The sequence below is a fragment of the Scleropages formosus genome, chromosome 8 (genome assembly GCF_900964775.1).
Source record: "Scleropages formosus chromosome 8, fSclFor1.1, whole genome shotgun sequence".
Taxonomy (NCBI): Eukaryota; Metazoa; Chordata; class Actinopteri; order Osteoglossiformes; family Osteoglossidae; genus Scleropages; species Scleropages formosus.
Window position 1 is genome coordinate 31683329 of NC_041813.1, and position 20075 is coordinate 31703403.

Here is a 20075-nt window from a genome sequence, read left to right on the forward strand (position 1 = left end):
AGATGTGAACAGTCACAATTCTTCTATCTGTCCTCCAGAGTGGCTCCATGGAATAGGGGAGCAGCTTCAAAAGCATGGCACTCACCCTACCCATTTCCAACACCCTCTGATAACATTTGTTGGTCACTAACAAGATATTGAAAGATGAGGGACCGTTCCTCTGAATAAGAAAAGTTATTTAAATGCGCAGTATAATGTCATGACCCCCATACCTCACGGACCTGCTCCTCACACCATGATTTTACATAACCACGCAGGTGCTCACCCCTTCATGGTTCCTCACAGTCCCCGCCGCGGTTGCACAACTAATGTACATATCCCAGCAACCCTTGCTGTTGGGTACTGCGGGTAATTACCATATGTAGGCGTACTGTAAATACCTTTAATACCTTCATCACTCACTGACTACCATATTATATTATATAAATGCCTCAGTTTTTCAAATTGGTACAAATGAAGTAGTTCTCTATCAAACTTAAAAGTTCACTTAATTACACCATCGGGCACAACAATTCAGGTAACATGTGGGAAACTTCAAGCAGTAAAAGCTGAGAGAAACTGTTAAAAGAGTTAAAGTTATTTAGTGCTGAATTCCCTTTCCAACAGGCAGCACTGGCGCTGGACGCGTTAATCCGATCTGGGATCAGCGCAGAGGAGCAGTGGCCCGCACTTCCGGTCCGACTTCCGCTTCTGGGATCGTTGCTAGGTAACGCAGCCGTACCGTTCAAGCTGTCAGCGGCTCGTCTCTGACGGTCCGGATCATGAGTGTTCATAGATAAACAGGGAGAAAAGTGTGACGATTTTCTTTGAATAATCTGCGCCGCGCTACTTGCTTATAAGACATGACGTTGACGACCATAAAAGACGGCGAGTACACGGCCACTGTGTACAAAATGGTGAGTGTGTTAGCCGTGGAGCTAACGATCAGTTCGTGACGGGTCGCGAGGGGTCCGGAGGTGGGTGTTTATAGATCGAGTCTGTTTTTCGGACTGCGGAAGGTGATAATCCACACTAGCCCTCGTTTGGGGCAGTTAGCAGTCCTACTGCATGTTTCATCTCGAGACCAACGACGTGTGGCTCGCGCAGCTGTTGTGCTCCAACCAGCCCTATCATTTACACTGTTCGTTTTACCTACTTATTCATGATCTGGGGAACTCTACCGGAGTAATTCGGACTAAGTAACTTGTTGAAGGAGGTGTCAGCCAGAGTGGGGATTCAAACCTGCAACCTTTGGGTCCCTAGGGAGCAGCACTAACCAGTGCACTATGAGCAGTCCTCCCTCCACCCATCCATCCATCCGTCCACCCGTCCATCTGTCCACCCATCCATCCATCCATCCATCTGCCCACCCATCCACCCGTCCATCCGCCCACCCATCCACCCGTCCATCCGCCCACCCATCCGCCCACCCATCCACCCATCCATCCGCCCACCCGTCCATCCGCCCACCCATCCGTCCGTCCATCCATCCACCCATCCATCCACCCAACCACCCATCCACCCATCCGTCCATCCATCCATCCACCCATCCATCCGTCCATCCATCCATCCATCCACCCTACCACCCATCCACTCATCCATCCATCCATCCACCCGTTCATCCACCCGTCCATCCGTCCACCCGTCCATCCATCCGCCCATCCACCCGTCCATCCACCCATCCGTCCACCCATCCACCCATCCATCCACCCAACCACCTATCCATCCATCCATCCACCCATCCATCCACCCAACCACCCATCCACCCATCCATCCACCCAACCACCCAACCACCTATCCATCCATCCATCCATCCATCCACCCAACCACCTATCCATCCATCCATCCACCCATCCATCCACCCAACCACCCATCCATCCATCCATCCACCCAACCATCCATCCATCCATCCACCCAACCACCCACCCATTCATCCACCCAACCATCCGTCCATCCATCCACCCAACCACCCATCCATCCATCCATCCATCCAACCACCCATCCATCCATCCAACCACCTATCCATCCATCCACCCAACCACCCATTCATCCAACAACCCTCCCGTCCATCCACCCATCCGTCCACCCATCCTCTCATCCCTCCATCCACCCACCCATTCATCCATCCACCCACCCCTCGTTGCTCATGGTCTGTCTGTTTCACTCCCAGATTAAAGATGGGCGCCATGGGGAGGCCATTCACATCCTTAGCAACGAACTGCAGAAACACCACAAGGTGAGACCCGCTGTCCTGCTCACGTTTCCTTTCTCCCACGAAAATATAGCGCGCGCACACACACGCCAGCGTCTGACCGGTGTCTGTGTGAACGAGCGGAGCGGAGCCTCCAGCCAGTGATCCTACGTGGCCACAGCTGGAGCCTAATATTCTGAGACGCTGCATAAGTTCTCAGAGTGCAAATCATGGTTTTGCAAATGACAGCGTGGTCTGTGTCAATAAAACACGCGTGCGCTGTGCCCCACCCCCGTGCCCCACCAGTCGAGGGCGGCGCTCTCCCTGCTGGGCTACTGCTACTACCACGTGCAGGACTTCACCAACGCCGCCGAGTGCTACGAGCATCTGAGCCAGCTCCACCCGGAGGTGGAGGAGTACAAGCTGTACTTGGCCCAGTCGCTGTACGGCGCCGGCGCGTTCCCCGAGGCCACGAGGGCCACCTTCCTGCTGGACAGCCCCGGCTCCCACACAAAGGTCAGCGTCCGCGCGCCTCTGTGCCCGTTGCACCTCCCCAGGGAAACGGGGTCGTTGTGGCCCGGTCCAAATGCGTTTCTTTCTTTACTTCCGTAACAGATGATAAAACTCCAGGCTGCTATTAAATACGGAGAGGAAGACTTTGTTGGCGCCAAGGTAATGGAGAAAAGCTCATTTTATAACCGGTCCTCCCGGCCCGTGTTCCCAGTTATGCGTTTATTGACTTCAGGGCCACTTTGTTGTACTGCATCTTCTCACTCCATCGTGGGTACAAGAGCAGGGCCCTTTGCTGAAAACTGCAGGCTTTCCGAAACAATACATCGGCGCCCCTAACTGCCGCGCCCCCTGGGGGCTGTGGCCTCGCTCCCGTTCTTCCAGAGCTTGGTGGAGCAGCTGCCCCCCGATGACCCGGACTACGAGGTGGATCTCGGCTGTTTGCTCTACAAAGAGGGGGAGTACGAAGACGCCTGCAAGAAGTTCATCGGCTCCATGCAGATAGTGGGATTCCGTCCAGGTAAGCGGACCCGGCGCCTCTCTGACGTGCCCTTATTTGCGCAGTGGAAGGAGTGACCGAGACAAGCGCAGGGTAGTAATTGTTGCGCTCCTCGGGTTTGGACGGGCGACGCGGGGCCTTTGCGGCGTGGCGCTCTGAGCTCGCCGTCCACCCGCCCGCTTCGGAAGGTCCCACGTGGACGGAGCCGCGGTTCTTCTTCCCGACTTCTTCTTTGCGCTTCCCCCCGCAGATCTGGCGTACAACATCGCCCTCTGTTACTACAGCCTGAAGATGTACCCGCAGGCGCTGAAACACATTGGAGAAATAATCGACCGCGGCATCAGGGACCATCCAGGTGAGCGGCGAAGGCCGACCTGGGCAGCCCAACCCAAGCTGGCACGGTGAACAGAGCGGTGTCTCATACGAGCTCCACGTCTGCACGAATTCGTGGTGAATCGCAGCATTTGCATATTTAACCGGAGCGATTTCCGTTAAAGGCCGCACTCGAAAGTTCATCAGAAGGACCCTGAATGAGGAGCCGTGTGCTTCTGAAACCCTCGTGCTGCCGCAGACAGTTCTGTTGTCCTCACTTTTCATCAGCTGTGAACTTTCTTCTATTTTTTTGCTCCTTTTCCATAACAGAAACTCACACCCACTGTCTGTCGATTCTCCACATGCGGTGGACCGCTTACTGAAATGGCGTGGATTTTGGCGATGGATTTTTACACACTGCACTCTTTTTTTTCCCCCTTTACAATGTTTCCAGAGCTCAGTGTTGGCATGACAACGGAGGGCATCGATGTGAGGAGTGTGGGCAACACCCTGGTGCTCCACGAAACAGCGCTGATCGAGGCTTTTAACCTGAAGGCAGCTATTGAGTACCAGCTGAAGAACTGTGCGCACCTCGCACACCCGCACCTCGCACACCCGCACCTCGCACACCCGCCCCGTGCACCTAAACTGTATCTGTCCCCCTCCCCTAGATGATGCAGCCCAGGAGGCCCTGACAGACATGCCCCCCAGGTCGGAGGAGGTGGGTCATTGCTCAGCAAGGCCATCCTGCCTGATTCATGTGAACATCCTGCGTATCAAACATGGAGATACGATCGTATCTCCTTGGTCTCATTTCTATAAGGCATTTTTGGATATGAAAAAAGGGGATCTGTCACCAGGGAGATTATCTCCTCCATTGGTCTTACAGGGATGACCGTTTTTCCTCCCTGTGTTTACACCCGATACGAGGAATGTGCCCGCGAATTAGTTTTGTTCGGCTCGCCCTCGACGCACCTGATTGATTTAGTCTCTGTTCAGAGTCTGCACACGCTCGGTGCCGTCACTCGCCCCCCCAGCGTGCTCTCGCACACCTTATCTCGGAGAGCAATCGACATTCATCACACAGCCCAGTGGTGGTGAAATCGTGTTATAGCTGCGGAGAACCCTCTCCAGGGAGGCTGTGTATGAGTGGAAAATTCCAGGGGCGTCGGCTTCTTTAGAATCCTCTCCTTGCGAACGGCCAGAGTCTGGTCCTGTCGCCAAGGGTATGGTGTTTACACACCGAGGGTGTTACTCTGTGCGTAACGCTGGTCACCCGGTGCCCAGGAGGACAGTGACCCGGCCAGGTCCTCTAACCAGTACACTACCAGCTGCCCTCTTCAATAGATTTTTGAATATTAAAGCTCGAACCCTTTGTGCTGTTTATGCGCGGAGGTGATCCTGCTCGACAGAAAAGTGGGATGACGACGGCCCAGGCAGGTAGAGTTTGTCAAAGGACTGTGGACAGCAGTGTGTGGTTGGACACTGCCACCTAGTGGCACATGCAGGAAAATGTGTTTAGCTAACGATTTGGGCGGGAAAAAAGGGAGGGAAAAGTTGCCCGGGTGCTGGTTTCACGTTAACTGGATCTTTCTGTTCTGTGGTGGATGCAGGAGCTGGACCCTGTGACCTTGCACAACCAGGCCCTCATGAACATGGAGAGCAAGCCCACGGAGGGCTTTGAGAAGCTCGCCTTCTTGCTGCAGCAGAACCCGTTCCCTCCTGTGACTTTCGGGAACCTGCTGCTGCTGTACTGTAAATACGAGGTGATTGGACCCGTCACGCTCGCTCGACAAGACATCGCACCTGCGACCGTCCATCCGTTGCAGCGTCGCCGTGTCCTTGCCCTGACACCAGTACGCCGTAGCCTAGTGGCCCCATGAGTCAGATGAGCAGAGCCAGGGGAATATGGAATGTGCTTTTCCACGAACACCATTTTACCGTGGTGTTGCGGTCAGGGTTCTCTGAATGAGGTCATCGCTTGAGAAAGAGCCCTTGGTGTGTCTCGAATAACCGAGACAGACTGACTTTTTGGGGGAAATGTTGTGATTTCATGGAAATAATCAGATTCTTCTGTGATTTGCTTTTCTTCGTTCCAGTACTTTGACTTGGCTGCAGACGTTCTGGCTGAAAACGCTCATCTGACGTACAAGTTTCTTTCTCCGGTGAGGAGCCGAGTCACTCCTGTTCCTCGGGAGCAGGAGCCACTGTCCATCTGTCCGGCCGCCCCTTCCTCACTGTGCAATGTCCCACTTCACCTTGCTTTCGTGTGCTTCTCTGACCATAGGGGACATCTTTAGGCCACTGTAGCTGCGTCCGCAATAGTTTGAAAACATACTTCCAATAAAGAAATACTGGAACAACAGGTCATAAATGTACCAGCATTACTGGGTGTCTTAGAACTGTAGGAATAAATAGCCTGCATTTTCACTCCAGAGCAGTCGCTTGTACCTTATGCCTTACACCCAAAGCTGTGAGTTTCTGAAATACTCACACTTGTCGTCTTCTTTCGTCGTTAGTATCTGTACGACTTCCTGGATGCCATGATCACGTGTCAGACTGCACCCGAAGAGGTAATTTTAGTGTTGTTTCAACATCACCGAACTGTTACCATGTCATCTGCATCATGCGAGACACACCTGAGCCAGTGACTGATCAGTTCTTGAAATGACCAAATGACTCACCGGTGTAAAATCATTCATAGTAATTTGCACATGAACGAACTCTGAGTTGCAGTTGCCCTCAGTATTTAACTCATCACGACGCTGTAACGAGTCTCACTCTTTTGCGCTGATGCAGGCGTTTCGGAAGTTCGATGAGATGGCAGCGAAGCTTGTGGAACAGCTCCGGAAGCTCACCAAGCAGGTGGAGTGTCTCGGGCTTTGGAAATGATCCCAGTGGCCAGTTCCCTGCGACTGTTGAGGTCTTTCACCGAACTGCCTTTCTCCACTCCTCTAGGTCCAGGAGGCGAGACACAACCGCGATGACGAGGCTCTGAAAAAGGCACTTCAGGACTACGAGGAAGTTCTCGAGAGGTGAGGAAAATACTGTTTATCGAGTTTTTCTCCTCAATCCCGCTGGGCTTCTTAGTTCTGTGCCCCATCGCACCCCTACCTGTCCTCCTGTGCTCTCAGGTACATCCCTGTCCTGATGGCTCAGGCCAAGATCTACTGGAACCGGGAGAACTACCAGATGGTGGAGAAGATCTTCCGCAAGTCTGTGGAGTTTTGCAATGAGCACGACACGTGGAAGCTCAACGTGGCCCATGTCCTCTTCATGCAGGAGAACAAGTACAAGGAGGCCATCGGCTTCTACGAGCCCATCGTCAAGAAGCACTATGACAACGTAAGGGCCCCGGAGGGGGACAAAATCAGTCCTTTTCACTTCTGGCTCTTTAATAGACTCCCTTGGGCCATTTCCTTTGGCTCCCTAACTGCTTTGCCGTTACAATTAAGATAATGTAATTCTCGAAAGGAAAATGCTAAAGCAAATTTGAGAACGCTCCAGTTATTTCCTTTCACAAATGGCTGAGAATGGAAGGGCGGGTTGTAACCCCAGGGAAGCTGAGACAACTGCTTTTATGGGGGCTCCTGCTGCGTTTTGTTGTTTTTGTTCCACATTCCTCGTGCCGTGCCAAATTACCTGGAGAGCGAAGTGCTGCCGTCCACATTTTTCCCACAGCAGCTTCACGCAGCCTAGAGTTTGATGAATTTTAGTGCCTCTTCAAAAGTCTTGTTTATTTCTTTCGTTACACTTCAAATCCTTGCTTGAGTTTGGCTTTTTGCACAAAAAAAAAGGTATCAGACGACTACGTGCAGTTCCACACCGCTCCTCTAAGTAGCGCTAATTCCCCTGGACACGGAAATCCATTTTTAACACAACATACGTCCTCAGCGCAGAAATTATTTGGCAAACCACAAGAAGAGCCAGGTCGGTTCGTACCCGCAGGCCTTATGCTTCTCCGACTGTCCCGTTGAGCAGCAGTAACCCGGAGTCTCCGTATCTCTTGTTCCTGTCATTCCTCCGCCATCCAGCTGGAACAGTGTAGCATTCAGGACTGTCCCTGCCGAAGGAAACCCTCGGTAAAGCGGCCGCCCCCGGCCCGTTTGCACAGCTGCTGCATGGGACTTCCTTGTGTGATTCTTGGTGTGCTTTCTTTGCTGCCTTTGAGTAACATGCTTGATCGCTATGCACGCGTGTGTGTGTGTGTGTGTGTGTGTGTGTGTGTGTGCGCGCAGGTGTTCTCGGTCACGATTCGAACCAAGCACCTCAAGCAGAGTTTGCGATTTGTCAAGGGTGTTTCCTGAACACTGAACGCCGTTTCCCTCCTGTTCCTCAGATCCTCAACGTCAGCGCGATTGTGCTGGCCAACCTGTGTGTGTCCTACATCATGAGCAGCCAGAATGAGGAGGTAAGTGACGTTGTGTTTCTTTGGGGAAACTTGTGAGGATTTTCCACGAGTCAAGATGAGTCCCCGAGTCTCGATTCCGGGAGAACAACAGAAGAGCTCTCATGGTTCAGTTTTGCATGACGACTCCAGTTCGTGTGCTAAAGATGCCGAGAACCTCAAGCAGATTTGTTATAATATAAAAAAAGAAAGCACTTCCTCTACGTGACGCGGAGCATATTCTGCTGTTCCTCAATATTTGCCAACGTGAAAGACGGTTTCATTCACCGCAGGCCGAGGACCTCATGAGAAAGATCGAGAAGGAGGAGGAACAGATTTCATACGAAGACCCGGACAAGAAAGTGTTTCACCTGTGCATCGTGAACCTTGTGATTGGGTGAGCCGTGCTTCACAAGGCGCAAAGGTGTCTCGGTTGTGGCCACTAAAAAACCGGGACACCTGGGTTAACAGGGAACTTCCTGCCGAGTACAATTGAGTCAAAGGGTCTGCTCCCCGATATCTGCAGGGCCTGGTCACTCCCTAAACTCCAGCAAGAAGCTGTGCTCCTCCACCTCTGGCCACTTAGTGTTCCTGCTCCGTTTTCCCTCCGATGTGGTGGAATGAGCTCCCTCTGTCACTCAGCGCTGCTGAATCCTTCCAACCATTTACTTGGGGTCTCAAAACCCATCTTTTTCAAACCAGTTTCGCTCCTGATCTCCAAACGGCCACAAAAATTGGTGCTGCGCCGTCTGCCACATTCGTCTGTGTATTTTCTGTCTTACTTCTCTGCTACGAACATCACTGAAGAAAAGCATCAGATTAAAATTTCCCCTGAAAATTAGTAAGGTTCAAAACAGTGGGTTTGTGTGTAATTATGGAACAGTAAATCAGTCAAACCCTTGACACAAGGCCCTTTCCCCGCTGGGGCTTTGCTTTACTGTAGCAGGTGGGATCCTCAGTGAGTCCGCCAGGTGCTGTAATCCGCTCCCTGTATCCACAGGACCCTGTACTGTGCCAAAGGGAACTATGATTTTGGCATTTCCCGTGTGATCAAGAGTCTGGACCCCTACAATAAGAAGGTATTTGGATTTCTTCTCTGCCGCCATCCCTTCCAGAGGAGAGCGCTACAGAACAGAGAGCGACACCCTGTCTTAACTCTCGTTGTGTGCGTTGGCACGTAGAGCACAGAGTGCGCAGACCATCCAAAGTCCCGTTGCTGTAACTCCTACAATGATAAAACGATAAAATTTCTGAGACACTCTTTCAGTATTTGTATTAACGTTGAGCTTCACTGAAATTTAAACTAATTTAAAATCAATGAAAACAGAGCGCAGAGCGACTGTCGACCGGTTCGCCCGTGGACACCTTCAGTGTTCATCAGCTTGTTATTGATCACCGACACCCAGGAACACCAGACACTGTAAATGATGTCAGTGTGGGGGCACTGAGTTGAACGAAGGCGGTCTCACCCTCCCCTTCCGTTTGGGTGCTCTTTCCTGCCGCCTGTCACTGACGTGCTTCTTGTTGGTTCGCAGCTCGGGACGGACACGTGGTTCTACGCCAAGCGATGCTTCCTGTCCCTGCTGGAGAACATGTCTAAGCACATGATCATGCTGCGGGACGCCGTGGTGCAGGACTGCATTCAGTTCCTGGATCACTGCGAAGGTACGTCCCACATCTGCCACGGGGACCTCCCTTCCCTTTGAGATTGAAGGAGACAAGGGCCCCCCCGCTGCGGGGCTGTTCCTGCGGACGCTGCTTCACGTGTGGTTTATCGATGTGTTCCGTCTCTCCGAAGTGTACGGGAGGAACGTTCCCGCCATCATCGAGCAGCCGCTGCAGGAGGACCGCGTGCACATCGGCAGGAACACGGTCACGTACGAGGCACGGCTGCTCAAAGCGCTCATCTATGAAATCATCGGGTGGAACCAGTAGGCCACAGGCCAGGACCACGGTCGAGCCCTTCAAACTTTGGGTGGGGGGGTGGCTTGGGGACCCGAGGGACACCCCCGATCAGCGGCCTCCTGTCACGACTTGCCCACCAAACACGCACAGAGTTGTTTGCGCTTTGCTCAGCGGCACCAGGGCTCCACATACCTTTCGCAACGGCTGCGCACTCATTACCTCCCCAGGGGACGCGGGTTCAAGAGCCGTCCGCTCCACGTGTTTTTCATCATGGACGCTCCAAACAACGGCATCCCTCTCTTCGACGAAAACGGAGACGGGTCTGCACGGTACCTCGACTGATGTGGTGCCGTTTTCCGAAAAAAACACAGTAGAAATGAGCTTCTTATATTTCTAATTATTTTTTGTACAGGTTTTGCACAAGTGACACAAATGGCTATTTATGACGATCATTTCTAAGCATGGTTGCGCATGCAGATGTACAGGAGGATAACAGAGTTTGGAATGTGAGCATCGCCCGTGTTTTCTTTAAGGGAGGGGCCTTTTGGTGATGTCCTGCTCTGCCAGGTAGTGATGCAGGTATCCTCCGAGTGCGCTCACCGCCACGCCCGTCATGTGACTCGAACAGCCATCTGTGAGGGAACAATCCCAGTGTTTATCCATCACCGGGCAGGGGGGGGCTGATTTTCACTTAAATTTTTCTTTTATTAAATCTGAACCTTGTAGTGTTTTTTCTCTCCTCTTCACCCTTCTGCGAAGCTGCAGTGTCTCCAGCAGCTCCTTGCTGAGGCCTCGGGAGATGTCCTCCTCTGCGCACGGCCGAAAAACAAAGACATCGTTAGAACTCGTTCGTCCTAAGTGGGTTTCCAGCTCCTTGTCCTCTCTTTGACCCCACGTCTTCTCAGTGGGTTACAGCTGTTCAAATATTTCTTCCATTTTCCTCTGAGCTTGAATCACAGCAGAATAAATGAGAGTGAAGCAACACAGAATCGTGTGCTGATTTTGTAAAGATGCATTTCTATCACTTAGGGATCAATTTGTCACAGTTTGTTAAAGTTCAGGTGATTTGAGGCAGCAGGTGGCATGGTGGTTATCTTAATGAGGTCTAGGTCTGGAGACCTCGAGAAGGTCCACCTGATACGGGTCTGCAGACCTAGAAAAGGTCCACCTGTTACGGGTCTGAAGACCTAGAGAAGGTCCACCTGATACAGGTCTGCAGACCTAGAGAAGGTCCATCTGTTACGGGTCTGAAGACCTCGAGAAGGTCCACCTGATACGGGTCTGCAGACCTAGAGAAAGTCCACGTGTTATGGGTCTGAAGACCTAGAGAAGTCGACTCGTTACCGTACCGTCTTTGCCGAAACAGCCCACACCGGGGTCCTGCCACAGAAGGATGTGCCGCAGCCAGTCTGCGTTGTAGAAGTCGGCGAAGCCGGCGATGCCACACAGCATTACTGGAAAACAATGAGTGACGCACACTTGTTTCCACACTCTCCATGGGAACAAATCCCCAGCGACCAAGAATCACGCCGAGGTGCCCAGCAATGGGGAGGAAATCGGGGTGGGGGGAGTCACTCACTGTTTTCTATGAAGATGTCCCGGGTTTGGTGTGGGAAGCCGTTGCTCAGTATCTCCTTGTTGCTCTTCATCATGTTTGAGCAGAAGATCTTGCGGTAGTCCTGGTCGGTGAGGTTCACACGCGACTCCCTCTTCTCACCAAGCAGGATGTTAGAACATCCTCTCTAAGACACAGGAGAAGAAGCCAAAGGTGGACGTCCACAGCGATACAACCACAGACAGGACTGTAGGACGTACCACGGTAAAGACTGCGGAGGTGTCGGTCTTACCATTTTGCCAGTTAGGAAGTAGAGCAACTGGTGGGACAAGGAGTAGTGGGGGCATCCGAACCGCGTCATCATGTCCCTGCAGGACTTGGTCACAATGCACGGAGTACCGTTGTCTTTCCTTGTCGTGGAAGACAGGAGAAATGTCATGGAAACTGTCCAAACACCCTTCCATCATCAGTAACTACTGGTCCAGTTTAGGGTCATGGAGAGCCAGCGCCTATCCTGGAGGCACCGATCCAGGGTAGTGACACATAGACACGCAGTTCGCTTAAAGCTCATGCCTTTAGACTGTGGGAGGAAACCAGAGCACCTGGAGGAGACTCATGCAAGCACAGGGAGAAAATGCAAACTCAACACATAGTGAGCAGGAGGTTGGGTGCAGTACCACGTTCCCAGGAGCAGGGTGATGCACTTGTCGCTGAGCTGCTCGTCGTAACACTCGGTGGCTCGGAAGGCGGAGTAGGCCAGATCCGGGTCCGTGGTGCTCCACTCGTTGGGGACGGACCAGAAAGCCGCCTCCATCAAGGGTTCGAACTCTGCAAAGCATGGAACGCGTGATCGTCGGCGTGGGATCACGTCCCGCTGCCTTGGGAACGCGGGGGTCTCCTGCGGTACCTCTGAAGTACTTGGGCTCAGTGTCCTGCAGCGCCCGCAGCGCCTCCGGCAGGCTCTCCTCAAGGCGGGCGGCCAGGCCTGCAGCTGCGAGTATCTGAGGGTCCCCCGCCAGCTCCGTGTCCTGCCACATCTGGACGACCCCCCTGAGCTGCGCTGCTCCAGGTCAGCAGCAGGACATGGACACATTACATAAGGGAAAAGAGCAAGAGACATGTTGGCTTTTCACACTCTGGGACTTCACAGGTCCTGGGAGAGCTTGAGCCAGTTACGGAAACATGCAAGCGAAGCGTTTGAAGCGGCAAAATGATCCAGAAAGAAGTGGGAAAACATGGAGATGGATTCGCACTTTGCCACCTTAATTGCTGCTGAAACAGTGAAACAATCAAACATGAGCAAGAAAAAAAACAGCGGAAATGTTCCAGTTCCAGGTGGTCTGATGGTAAATCATAAAACATGCGCGCGCACACACACACACACACACACAGGAATAGACGTTTCAGGAAATTAATTATTTTAATACAGTGAAATAAGGAGACAAAAAGTGTCACAGTAATACTGCACGCAAACTGTTTTCATATCTTCTATGGATGTTGCGCAATACGCAGTGCAGAAATGATGAAATAAGCACCGAAATGCAGAGACACCTTTACTAGATTCCCTGCTGTTAAAACAGGGAAATAATCTGCTGACATAATGCCGTTTCTTTTCGCCATTCCCAAGAGCTCTGGAAGTCTGCAATAACTCTTTCATTGATGAGGGAATGAAAATAAATGTGGAAATTTGTGGTCACCGTGAAAGTTCAGCTTCTCCAGAGAAACGGTTCACGGGAAGACAAAAGCACCTCTTGTTGTCCTACGTTGTACTTCGTGATCTTTTCCGAACTTGTCAAAAGCCCATTGAACATAAACTCAAAAATGTCCACTGAACTGCAGTGATTTTGTTGCATCGCAGAAGACAAGCTGCTGGGTTCTGAAGCGAGAGCTGATGGCGAGAAGTTGGAGGCGCCCTTACCATGAAGGAGAATGTATCCGAAGACACCGTCCAGGTTCAGGTGTGTGAAGTGGTTCTGGAAGAAGGAGAGGCCGTCGGTGAGGCTCCTCAGGAGCTCATCCACAGCCTCCTGGTGGCCTGGAGAGCAGCTGAGCAGCAGCAGGAGCAGGACGGGGGGCAGCATCCTCTCCACGGGTCTTCCCACCGATCACACGCTGGACACGCTCGGTGATACACACTGTCCTCGCACACTGAACACAGTTGATATAAACTGGCCACACACTCAGTGACACACACTGATGTCACACAGTGTCTCTCTCTCACACACACACACACACACACACACACACAACACAGGCTGCTCTGAGAAACACTGACAGTGAGCACAGCTCTCAATGTGAAACCCAAACCACGTGTGTCCTTGGGGCTCCTCCATTGCTCAGGGGAGGTGTAACAATACACCACACACACACACACACACACACACACACTTAGCATTCCAGTCATTCACTACTCTTCACTCTCGGACAACACAGTCCAGTTCTATTCAAGAAGTTACTTAAACACTCACTAATTTGAAAACAAACATCGCTATAAGGAATCTGTTAAAAACAGACCTTAAAAATTGCCCGGCAATTAGGCTGAATTATTTATTTAGTGTATTTACTGCAGTGCATGCCATGATGATGTAGTAAAATAAAAAATAAAGCCTAAAAATTAAGAAAAAAGCGATTTAACACTAAACGTTCCGTGGAAGAAAAGCTAAACCCTTAGCCAAATGATTGTTACGGTGGAAGAGACGTATTGTTGTACAGTTTTATTAAATTCACATGTCTGGACGAGGTTTGTCCGAAACGGTGACGGGCGGCCGAGGAAAAGTGTACTGTGGCTTTAAGGGGCGTGGCGCTCGGGGAGAAAAGTGCGCTGTGGCTTTAAGGGGCGTGGCGCTGCAAGTCACGTGTGACAACATGGCTGACGTGTCGACGGCGCTCGCTGTCATTCTGCTGCTGCTGCTGGTCGCCGCACTCTGTTCGCCGTGGCCGCCTCTCCCGATGGACCCGCGCTGCTGCGCGCTCCTCCTCCCGTTCGCGACTCTGTTTTTGTTGCTCCTGCTGGCGCGCACCTGGGGCTCGCGGCGCACCGGCGGCGCGTCGGGGAAGCGCGCGTGCGTGCTCGTGCTGGGCGACGTCGGGCGCAGTCCGCGCATGCAGTACCACGCGGCGTCGCTCGCCAGACACGGGTACAGCGTGTCCTTCGTGGGATACCTGGGTAAACTCGCGAGCACACTCACACACACACACACACACTCCCGCCGCCAATCATGTGACCTTGTTCGTGCACGTACACACGCGCGTCTGTACCCGCAGGGACGAAGCCCCACGAGGACATCAGTGGGAATGAGAAGATCGAGATCGTGCCCCTGTCAGAGGTGAAATGGCTCTCAGGTGTGTGTGTGTGTGGGCGGAGCTCTGAACGCAGGAGTGAGAAAACGCACATCCTGGAAGTGATAAAGCGCTGAAGTCTGGCCTGTGTGTGTGTGTTACAGCCGCCCCCCCAGTGCTCCGCTACCCCACCAAGGTGGTCTTCCAGTCGCTGCAGCTGCTCTGGGTGCTGCTGAGGATGGAGCCCCTTTCACATCTCCTCCTGCAGGTCAGTGCCCCCCCCGTCCTTTGACTGATGATGCATACTTAATGAGGTGGGGTAACTATCTCTCCCTCCTCTCCCCCCAGAACCCCCCGGGACTGCCGAGCATCGCCATTTCCTGGCTGGCGTGTGCTCTGCGGGGCAGCCGCTTCGTCATCGACTGGCACAACTACGGCTACAGCATCCTGGCACTGAGCCACGGCGAGAGGCACCCCATCGTCCGGCTCGCCAAGCGGTCAGTGACGGCGCCAAGACACGGGTTCGAGAACGAGAGAAGGGGGGAGAGAGAGAGAGAGAGATCAACTGAATCCTGTGAGTCCCCTCCCACAGGTACGAGAAGTTCTTCGGCCGCCTCTCCGGCGAGAACCTGTGCGTCACCAACGCCATGAAGGACGACCTGAGCAGGAACTGGGGCATCGAGTGAGTGACGGAGTGCGGCGACTGGCCCGTCGACACAGTGCTCCACCGCCGTAGTTTTACCCACAGCTGCGCTGGCACAGTAGAGTTATGAATTTCTGAATATGCAAACATCTCCCAGTCCAGTTTTAATGGACTTTCTTCACCGTTCGGTTTTCTACAACCGCACTTCCTGTGTTTACTCTCTGAGCCAGTAGATGGCAGTACAGAGCACACAGTGTGGCGTGGGGGCCGCCCCAATTCAACTCCCGTTCACAGCTCCCGGCTGCTGTTCCTCTGTGTTCGGGTTAAATAGAGAATCCGGCAATTAATAGTCCTGGGATGTCTCAATTATTAACCCTTTATCAGCTCAGACTTACTAAGAAGAGTGACTTTGGAGTTACTGGCTCAACGAGTTACGACGCCCTTCGGTCTGTTCCGTATTGTAAACATTCAGCTTGTCGAAGGCGAGTTGCGTCTCAGATGTGAGAACATGTGTGTGCGGTGGTGCTCACGCAGGGCCACGACGTTGTACGACAGGCCCCCCGCCCTGTTTCGGGAGGCCACCCCGGAGCAGCGGCACAGCCTGTTGGTGAAGATGAGCAAAGTTCACTCGCCGTTCCGAACTTCGTGCGACGGCAGCTCGGACCGAGACGACGTGGAGCGGACCGCCTTCACGGAGCGCGACCCCTCCACTGGCCTCGTGACCCCCGTTGCCGGACGACCTGCCTTGCTGCTGAGCAGCACCAGCTGGACGGGTCGGTACCCGCGGTACCAAAGAGGAAAGCCCTCCTTTTTTTACATTTCCCCTTTGAGGGAATTGGTGTGATTTTCACCGTCTCTATTGTCCTCTGCAGAAGACGAAGATTTCTCGGTTCTTCTGAAGGCACTCAAGGGTAACGACTGTTTATGCCGACGCTTCTCCCAAGCGACTTCCAGTGAACTCTCTGTAGTGTTATCTACCCACACACCTTATTCACCAAGGTGACTTAGACTGCTAGATACACTACATACACTGGGTCACTCATCCAAACATTATTGACTTTTAATTCTAATTGCGAACCATAAAATAACACAATGGATGAAGTGACCGGAGGGGAAATTTTAAATAACTGCCATTTTATTACTTTATGATTGTCTTCTCCTTCCAATGTTTTCGTACTGGACTTTGAACACCCTGTCACACTCCTACAGCAGCACCTCTTGGGACTTGAACTCATGACCTTTAAGCTGATTTCAGGGTTCTGCTTGGTCGGGAGCTGACTTTCCCCTTGATCTGATTGGTTTAACAGCATACGAGGGCTTTGTGAAGGGTGGAGCCACACTGCCATCACTGGTCTGCGTCATCACAGGTAGGGCCCTCACGCAACTGAGGTGAACTCCCCGTGTGAGCAACTGCTCCTGATCCCTCGCTCGGTTCTCGACCCGCCTTGCAGGGAAGGGGCCCCAGAAGGAGCACTACCGGCGCATCATCGACTCAATGAACTTCACACACGTGCACATCTGCACCCCGTGGCTGGAGGCTGAGGACTACCCCATGCTGCTCGGTAAGTGCGGGGGAGTATCGCGTCGGTCACGCTGTTGCCGCGGTTACGGGATGCAGAGAAGCTCACCGGCTCTTCTGGGCCGCGACAGGATCAGCCGACCTCGGCGTCTGCTTGCACAAGTCCTCCAGCGGCCTGGACCTGCCCATGAAGGTGGTGGACATGTTTGGCTGCTGTCTCCCCGTGTGCGCTGTGCACTTCGCGTGGTGAGTTGGCGGCCGGCTCCGTTACCACAACGCTGGCTGTCGCCGTCACTCCTGCGAGACCCGCCTGACCACGTCGTCTCCCTCTTCCCCCAGTCTGGACGAGCTGGTGAAACACGACGAGAACGGCCTCGTGTTCCAGGACGCGGAAGAGCTTGCCCAGCAGCTCAGGGTGGGCAGCGTTTCGGTTCTTATTCACTCACAATTCAGCATCTATTGTGCAAGGTGTCCTGCGTTCTCGGCGACACTGAATAACTTCCACAGGCGCAAGTTTTCATCTTTGTCCTCCACAGACGACGTTTCCTTTGAAGACCGCCTGTGCTTTTCAGTGGTAGCACGTTTGGGGATGGGGCTTTTTGCTAGTTTGTAGGACCATATAAAAAACACAGAATAAAGGCAGAAGGGGGCAGAGTAGTTAGAACTGCTGCCTTCAGAGCTAGAGGTTGCTGGTTTGAATCCCACCTCCTGCTATGAATGACCTTAATCAAGGTACTTGCTTTGAACTGGTACAGTAAGAATTACCCTGCTGTATAAACGGGTAAATCAGGATCAGTCGCTTTACATTGTATGTTGCCAATTATGTACATTTTGCATCATGTTTACAGTAATGCAGTAAAAATGGAGCATTTATCACAGCCCTTGAAATATAAACCCTCCTCATGGTGCTGTTACCCTTCCCAGGAGCTGCTGTGGAAATTCCCCCAGACACAGGGGAGACTTGCCCGCTTCCGGAAGACTCTGCGGGAGAGCGGGCAGCAGAGGTGGGACGAGAGCTGGGACCAGACTGTGCTCCCCCTGCTGGCCGGGGGCGGCGGTACGCAGCAGCACCTTAAGGAGGAGTGAGGGGGGCAGGAACAGTGCGTGGTAACAGCGGGGTGCCGCACTAACATCCCTGGGAAGCGTGACGGAAACCCTGGAGGTCACGTCCTGACGCTCTCAACGGTCACTTCTGCTCATTGCAGCAAGACCAGGCCCAGGATTTGCACAGAAAACACACTTGAATGTCTGCAGTGTAAATAAAACCTTTTTTTATATAAAGTGACGCGTGAGGTTTATTTCATAAATGCAGTCGGATCATCTCGATGGCGGAGGTCCTGTTGTAGGGGAAGATCCGAGCCACCGGCTCCGTGAGGACCTGGTGCCGCAGCCCCACCTTGCCTGCAGACGAAAGGCACATGGTGTGTGTCAGCAGAAGCTAACGTGCCACGTGCGGGCGGGACGAGGGGCTCATCTCGGCGCTCGCTTACCGCACTGCCTCCGGAAGTAAGCGTACGTGTCGGGGTTGCGGACGGCTGAGGCTATGTAAATGTCCGAGGGCCGGGTCAGGACTGGAATCGCCAAGAGTCGGCGCAGAAGAGACACGAGGGTGTCGATGACATCCGGGTCGTACACCACGTCTACACACACACACACGCACGCAGAGTCAGTTGGCACCAGGCACCTCTATTCATTTTACTTACTGCCCGATGGAGGGGCTCGCACCTGCAGCGATGACCGTGTCCGGCCGGAGGTCCCGCAGCCGCTCGTCAGCGACGGCCCCCCAGTCCAGCTCCTCGACGGCCACACGAGGGCCACCGGGGTCCTCCAGGCCATTGAGCTTCACGTTGTCCCTCAGTCGCCGCAGCACGCCAGGGTGGCAGTCGCTGAACGTGTAGCGCTTGGGGTGGCAGGAACGGCACACGGCCACGCCGGCGAGGCCCATTCCGCTGCCCAACTCCAGCACAACCCTGGGTGGGGGTGGCGGTCTCAGCATGCGTCTTCGATACAAAAAACCACCCGCGAAATAACGGTTTCGCAGCGTCAGCTACCTGTGCTGGAACGCCTGCGGGTTCCCCAGGGCCCATTCGGCCAGGTAGAGAGCCGCCTCCCACGTGACCATTCCAGTGGTCCCCTCCGAGATGGTGGCTTCGTTTTCGGCAAGGGTGATAGCGCCCCCTGCTGGCTGGAGAACAGCACAGGATTCATCCATCCATCCATTCATCCATTCATCCAAGTGACACCCGTCCACCTCAGCGGACATGAACATGTGGACGCTGTACCAGGAAGTAGCTTTTGTAGCACACGCATTGCTCCTCTGAGGCCAAAACTACGGCTAGCGCATCGTAGAGCTCGTCTAGAGGCTCCGACGCTGTTGCTTCATGCTGTGGATTGAGAAACAAGACGAAACAAACGTGTTGGTAAAAACACAAGTCGACGACGAAAAAGGAACATGCGGAACGCGATGAGGATGCGCCGACCCGCTTGATGAGCTCCGTGAGAAAGCGTCTCCTGTATTTAGCGGACGGGGGTTTCTTCTGGCACACCGGATGAAGGCAGGTCTGTGAAAGAGACACGTGATCAACGCTGCAGTGACGCCGTGGTCGGAACAGCAGGTGGCGCAACGGTTGAGGGCACAGGCGTGGAACCAGGAGGGTGTGGGTCTGACCGAGTCTCTCACTGAGCTCCAGTAAATCACCCTGCTGCTGTGTATGAACACGTGACACAGACAGAGTAAACTGGACCAGGGAACTAGTGAACTGTGCTAACAACAATGTTCATTACCCTCTCGAGCAGCTCCACGAATATTTGGGATGAGTCCGCCCTCTGCAGCGCCCTTTCAAAGCTCTGAAAGCAGAAAAGTGCCTTTTTATCAACGATCGTTCCCATCAACTCGCGACGTGCCACAACGTTACGTCAGCAACGTCTTCTTCGCGTTTTTACGTACAAACTAACTGCTCAAAGCCACTCACGTGCCACGGGTACGAGGACAAACTGCGCATGGCAAAGAAGAGCGCCTGGAACTCAGCCAAAATGTTCTTCTTAGCAGCATCGTGCACATTGTCACCCTGTTTTCCTCTGTCGCTCATTTTCCCCCGTATCTTCTGTGGAAACTGAAGGATTCGTAAGAATACAAGCGCTCGGCGTGAGAGAATATCCCACAATGCAGTTGAACCGACACGTGTGCATCTTGGGAAATAGAGTTTTGACATGGGTTTAATGGCGTGAGAGAGTTCCGCCGGGGTTGGTGCATCTTGGGAAATGTAGTCGAATTCTCGACACGAATAAGCTAGTAA

The 20075-nt window shown here is 53.2% G+C and overlaps 4 protein-coding genes across 5 annotated transcripts; 2 read left to right on the top strand and 2 right to left on the bottom strand.

Moving 5' to 3' along the window:
* Nucleotides 1-716: 716 nt before the first annotated feature.
* On the top strand, nt 717-10071 carry ift70 (intraflagellar transport 70). Its single transcript, XM_018764665.2, has 19 exons — nt 717-896; nt 2150-2215; nt 2477-2686; nt 2786-2842; nt 3065-3200; nt 3430-3534; nt 3946-4074; nt 4163-4212; nt 5105-5257; nt 5591-5656; nt 6011-6064; nt 6291-6356; nt 6450-6526; nt 6626-6836; nt 7831-7902; nt 8172-8275; nt 8879-8957; nt 9414-9543; nt 9677-10071. Exons 1-19 carry the CDS (start codon nt 843-845, stop codon nt 9811-9813), a joined length of 1956 nt encoding a protein of 651 aa, XP_018620181.1. The 5' UTR covers nt 717-842; the 3' UTR covers nt 9814-10071.
* Nucleotides 9907-13691, bottom strand: c8h16orf89 (chromosome 8 C16orf89 homolog). The gene is made up of 8 exons (XM_018764667.2): nt 13257-13691; nt 12246-12398; nt 12016-12166; nt 11631-11748; nt 11363-11525; nt 11133-11237; nt 10503-10592; nt 9907-10415 (listed from the first exon to the last, which is right to left on the bottom strand). Exons 1-8 carry the CDS (start codon nt 13417-13419, stop codon nt 10312-10314), a joined length of 1047 nt encoding a protein of 348 aa, XP_018620183.1. The 5' UTR covers nt 13420-13691; the 3' UTR covers nt 9907-10311.
* Nucleotides 13692-14109: 418 nt separating this feature from the next.
* Nucleotides 14110-18045, top strand: alg1 (ALG1 chitobiosyldiphosphodolichol beta-mannosyltransferase). Of its 2 annotated transcripts, none has more exons than XR_001966660.2 (12): nt 14110-14504; nt 14603-14680; nt 14782-14885; nt 14966-15114; nt 15210-15299; nt 15795-16033; nt 16133-16259; nt 16568-16627; nt 16712-16822; nt 16911-17025; nt 17119-17194; nt 17704-17912. XR_001966660.2 is itself a non-coding variant. In XM_018764666.2 (12 exons), exons 1-12 carry the CDS (start codon nt 14204-14206, stop codon nt 17863-17865), a joined length of 1524 nt encoding a protein of 507 aa, XP_018620182.2. In that variant the 5' UTR covers nt 14115-14203; the 3' UTR covers nt 17866-18045. The 2 variants fall into 2 exon arrangements, 1 of the variants encoding a protein (XP_018620182.2); XM_018764666.2 differs by having other exon boundaries at nt 14115-14504; nt 16133-16171; nt 17704-18045.
* On the bottom strand, nt 18028-19942 carry eef2kmt (eukaryotic elongation factor 2 lysine methyltransferase). The gene is made up of 8 exons (XM_029254284.1): nt 19752-19942; nt 19564-19626; nt 19260-19340; nt 19062-19163; nt 18831-18964; nt 18505-18749; nt 18270-18419; nt 18028-18180 (listed from the first exon to the last, which is right to left on the bottom strand). The coding sequence occupies exons 1-8, from the start codon at nt 19866-19868 to the stop codon at nt 18080-18082; spliced, it is 993 nt and encodes a 330-aa protein (XP_029110117.1). The 5' UTR covers nt 19869-19942; the 3' UTR covers nt 18028-18079.
* Nucleotides 19943-20075: the final 133 nt, after the last annotated feature.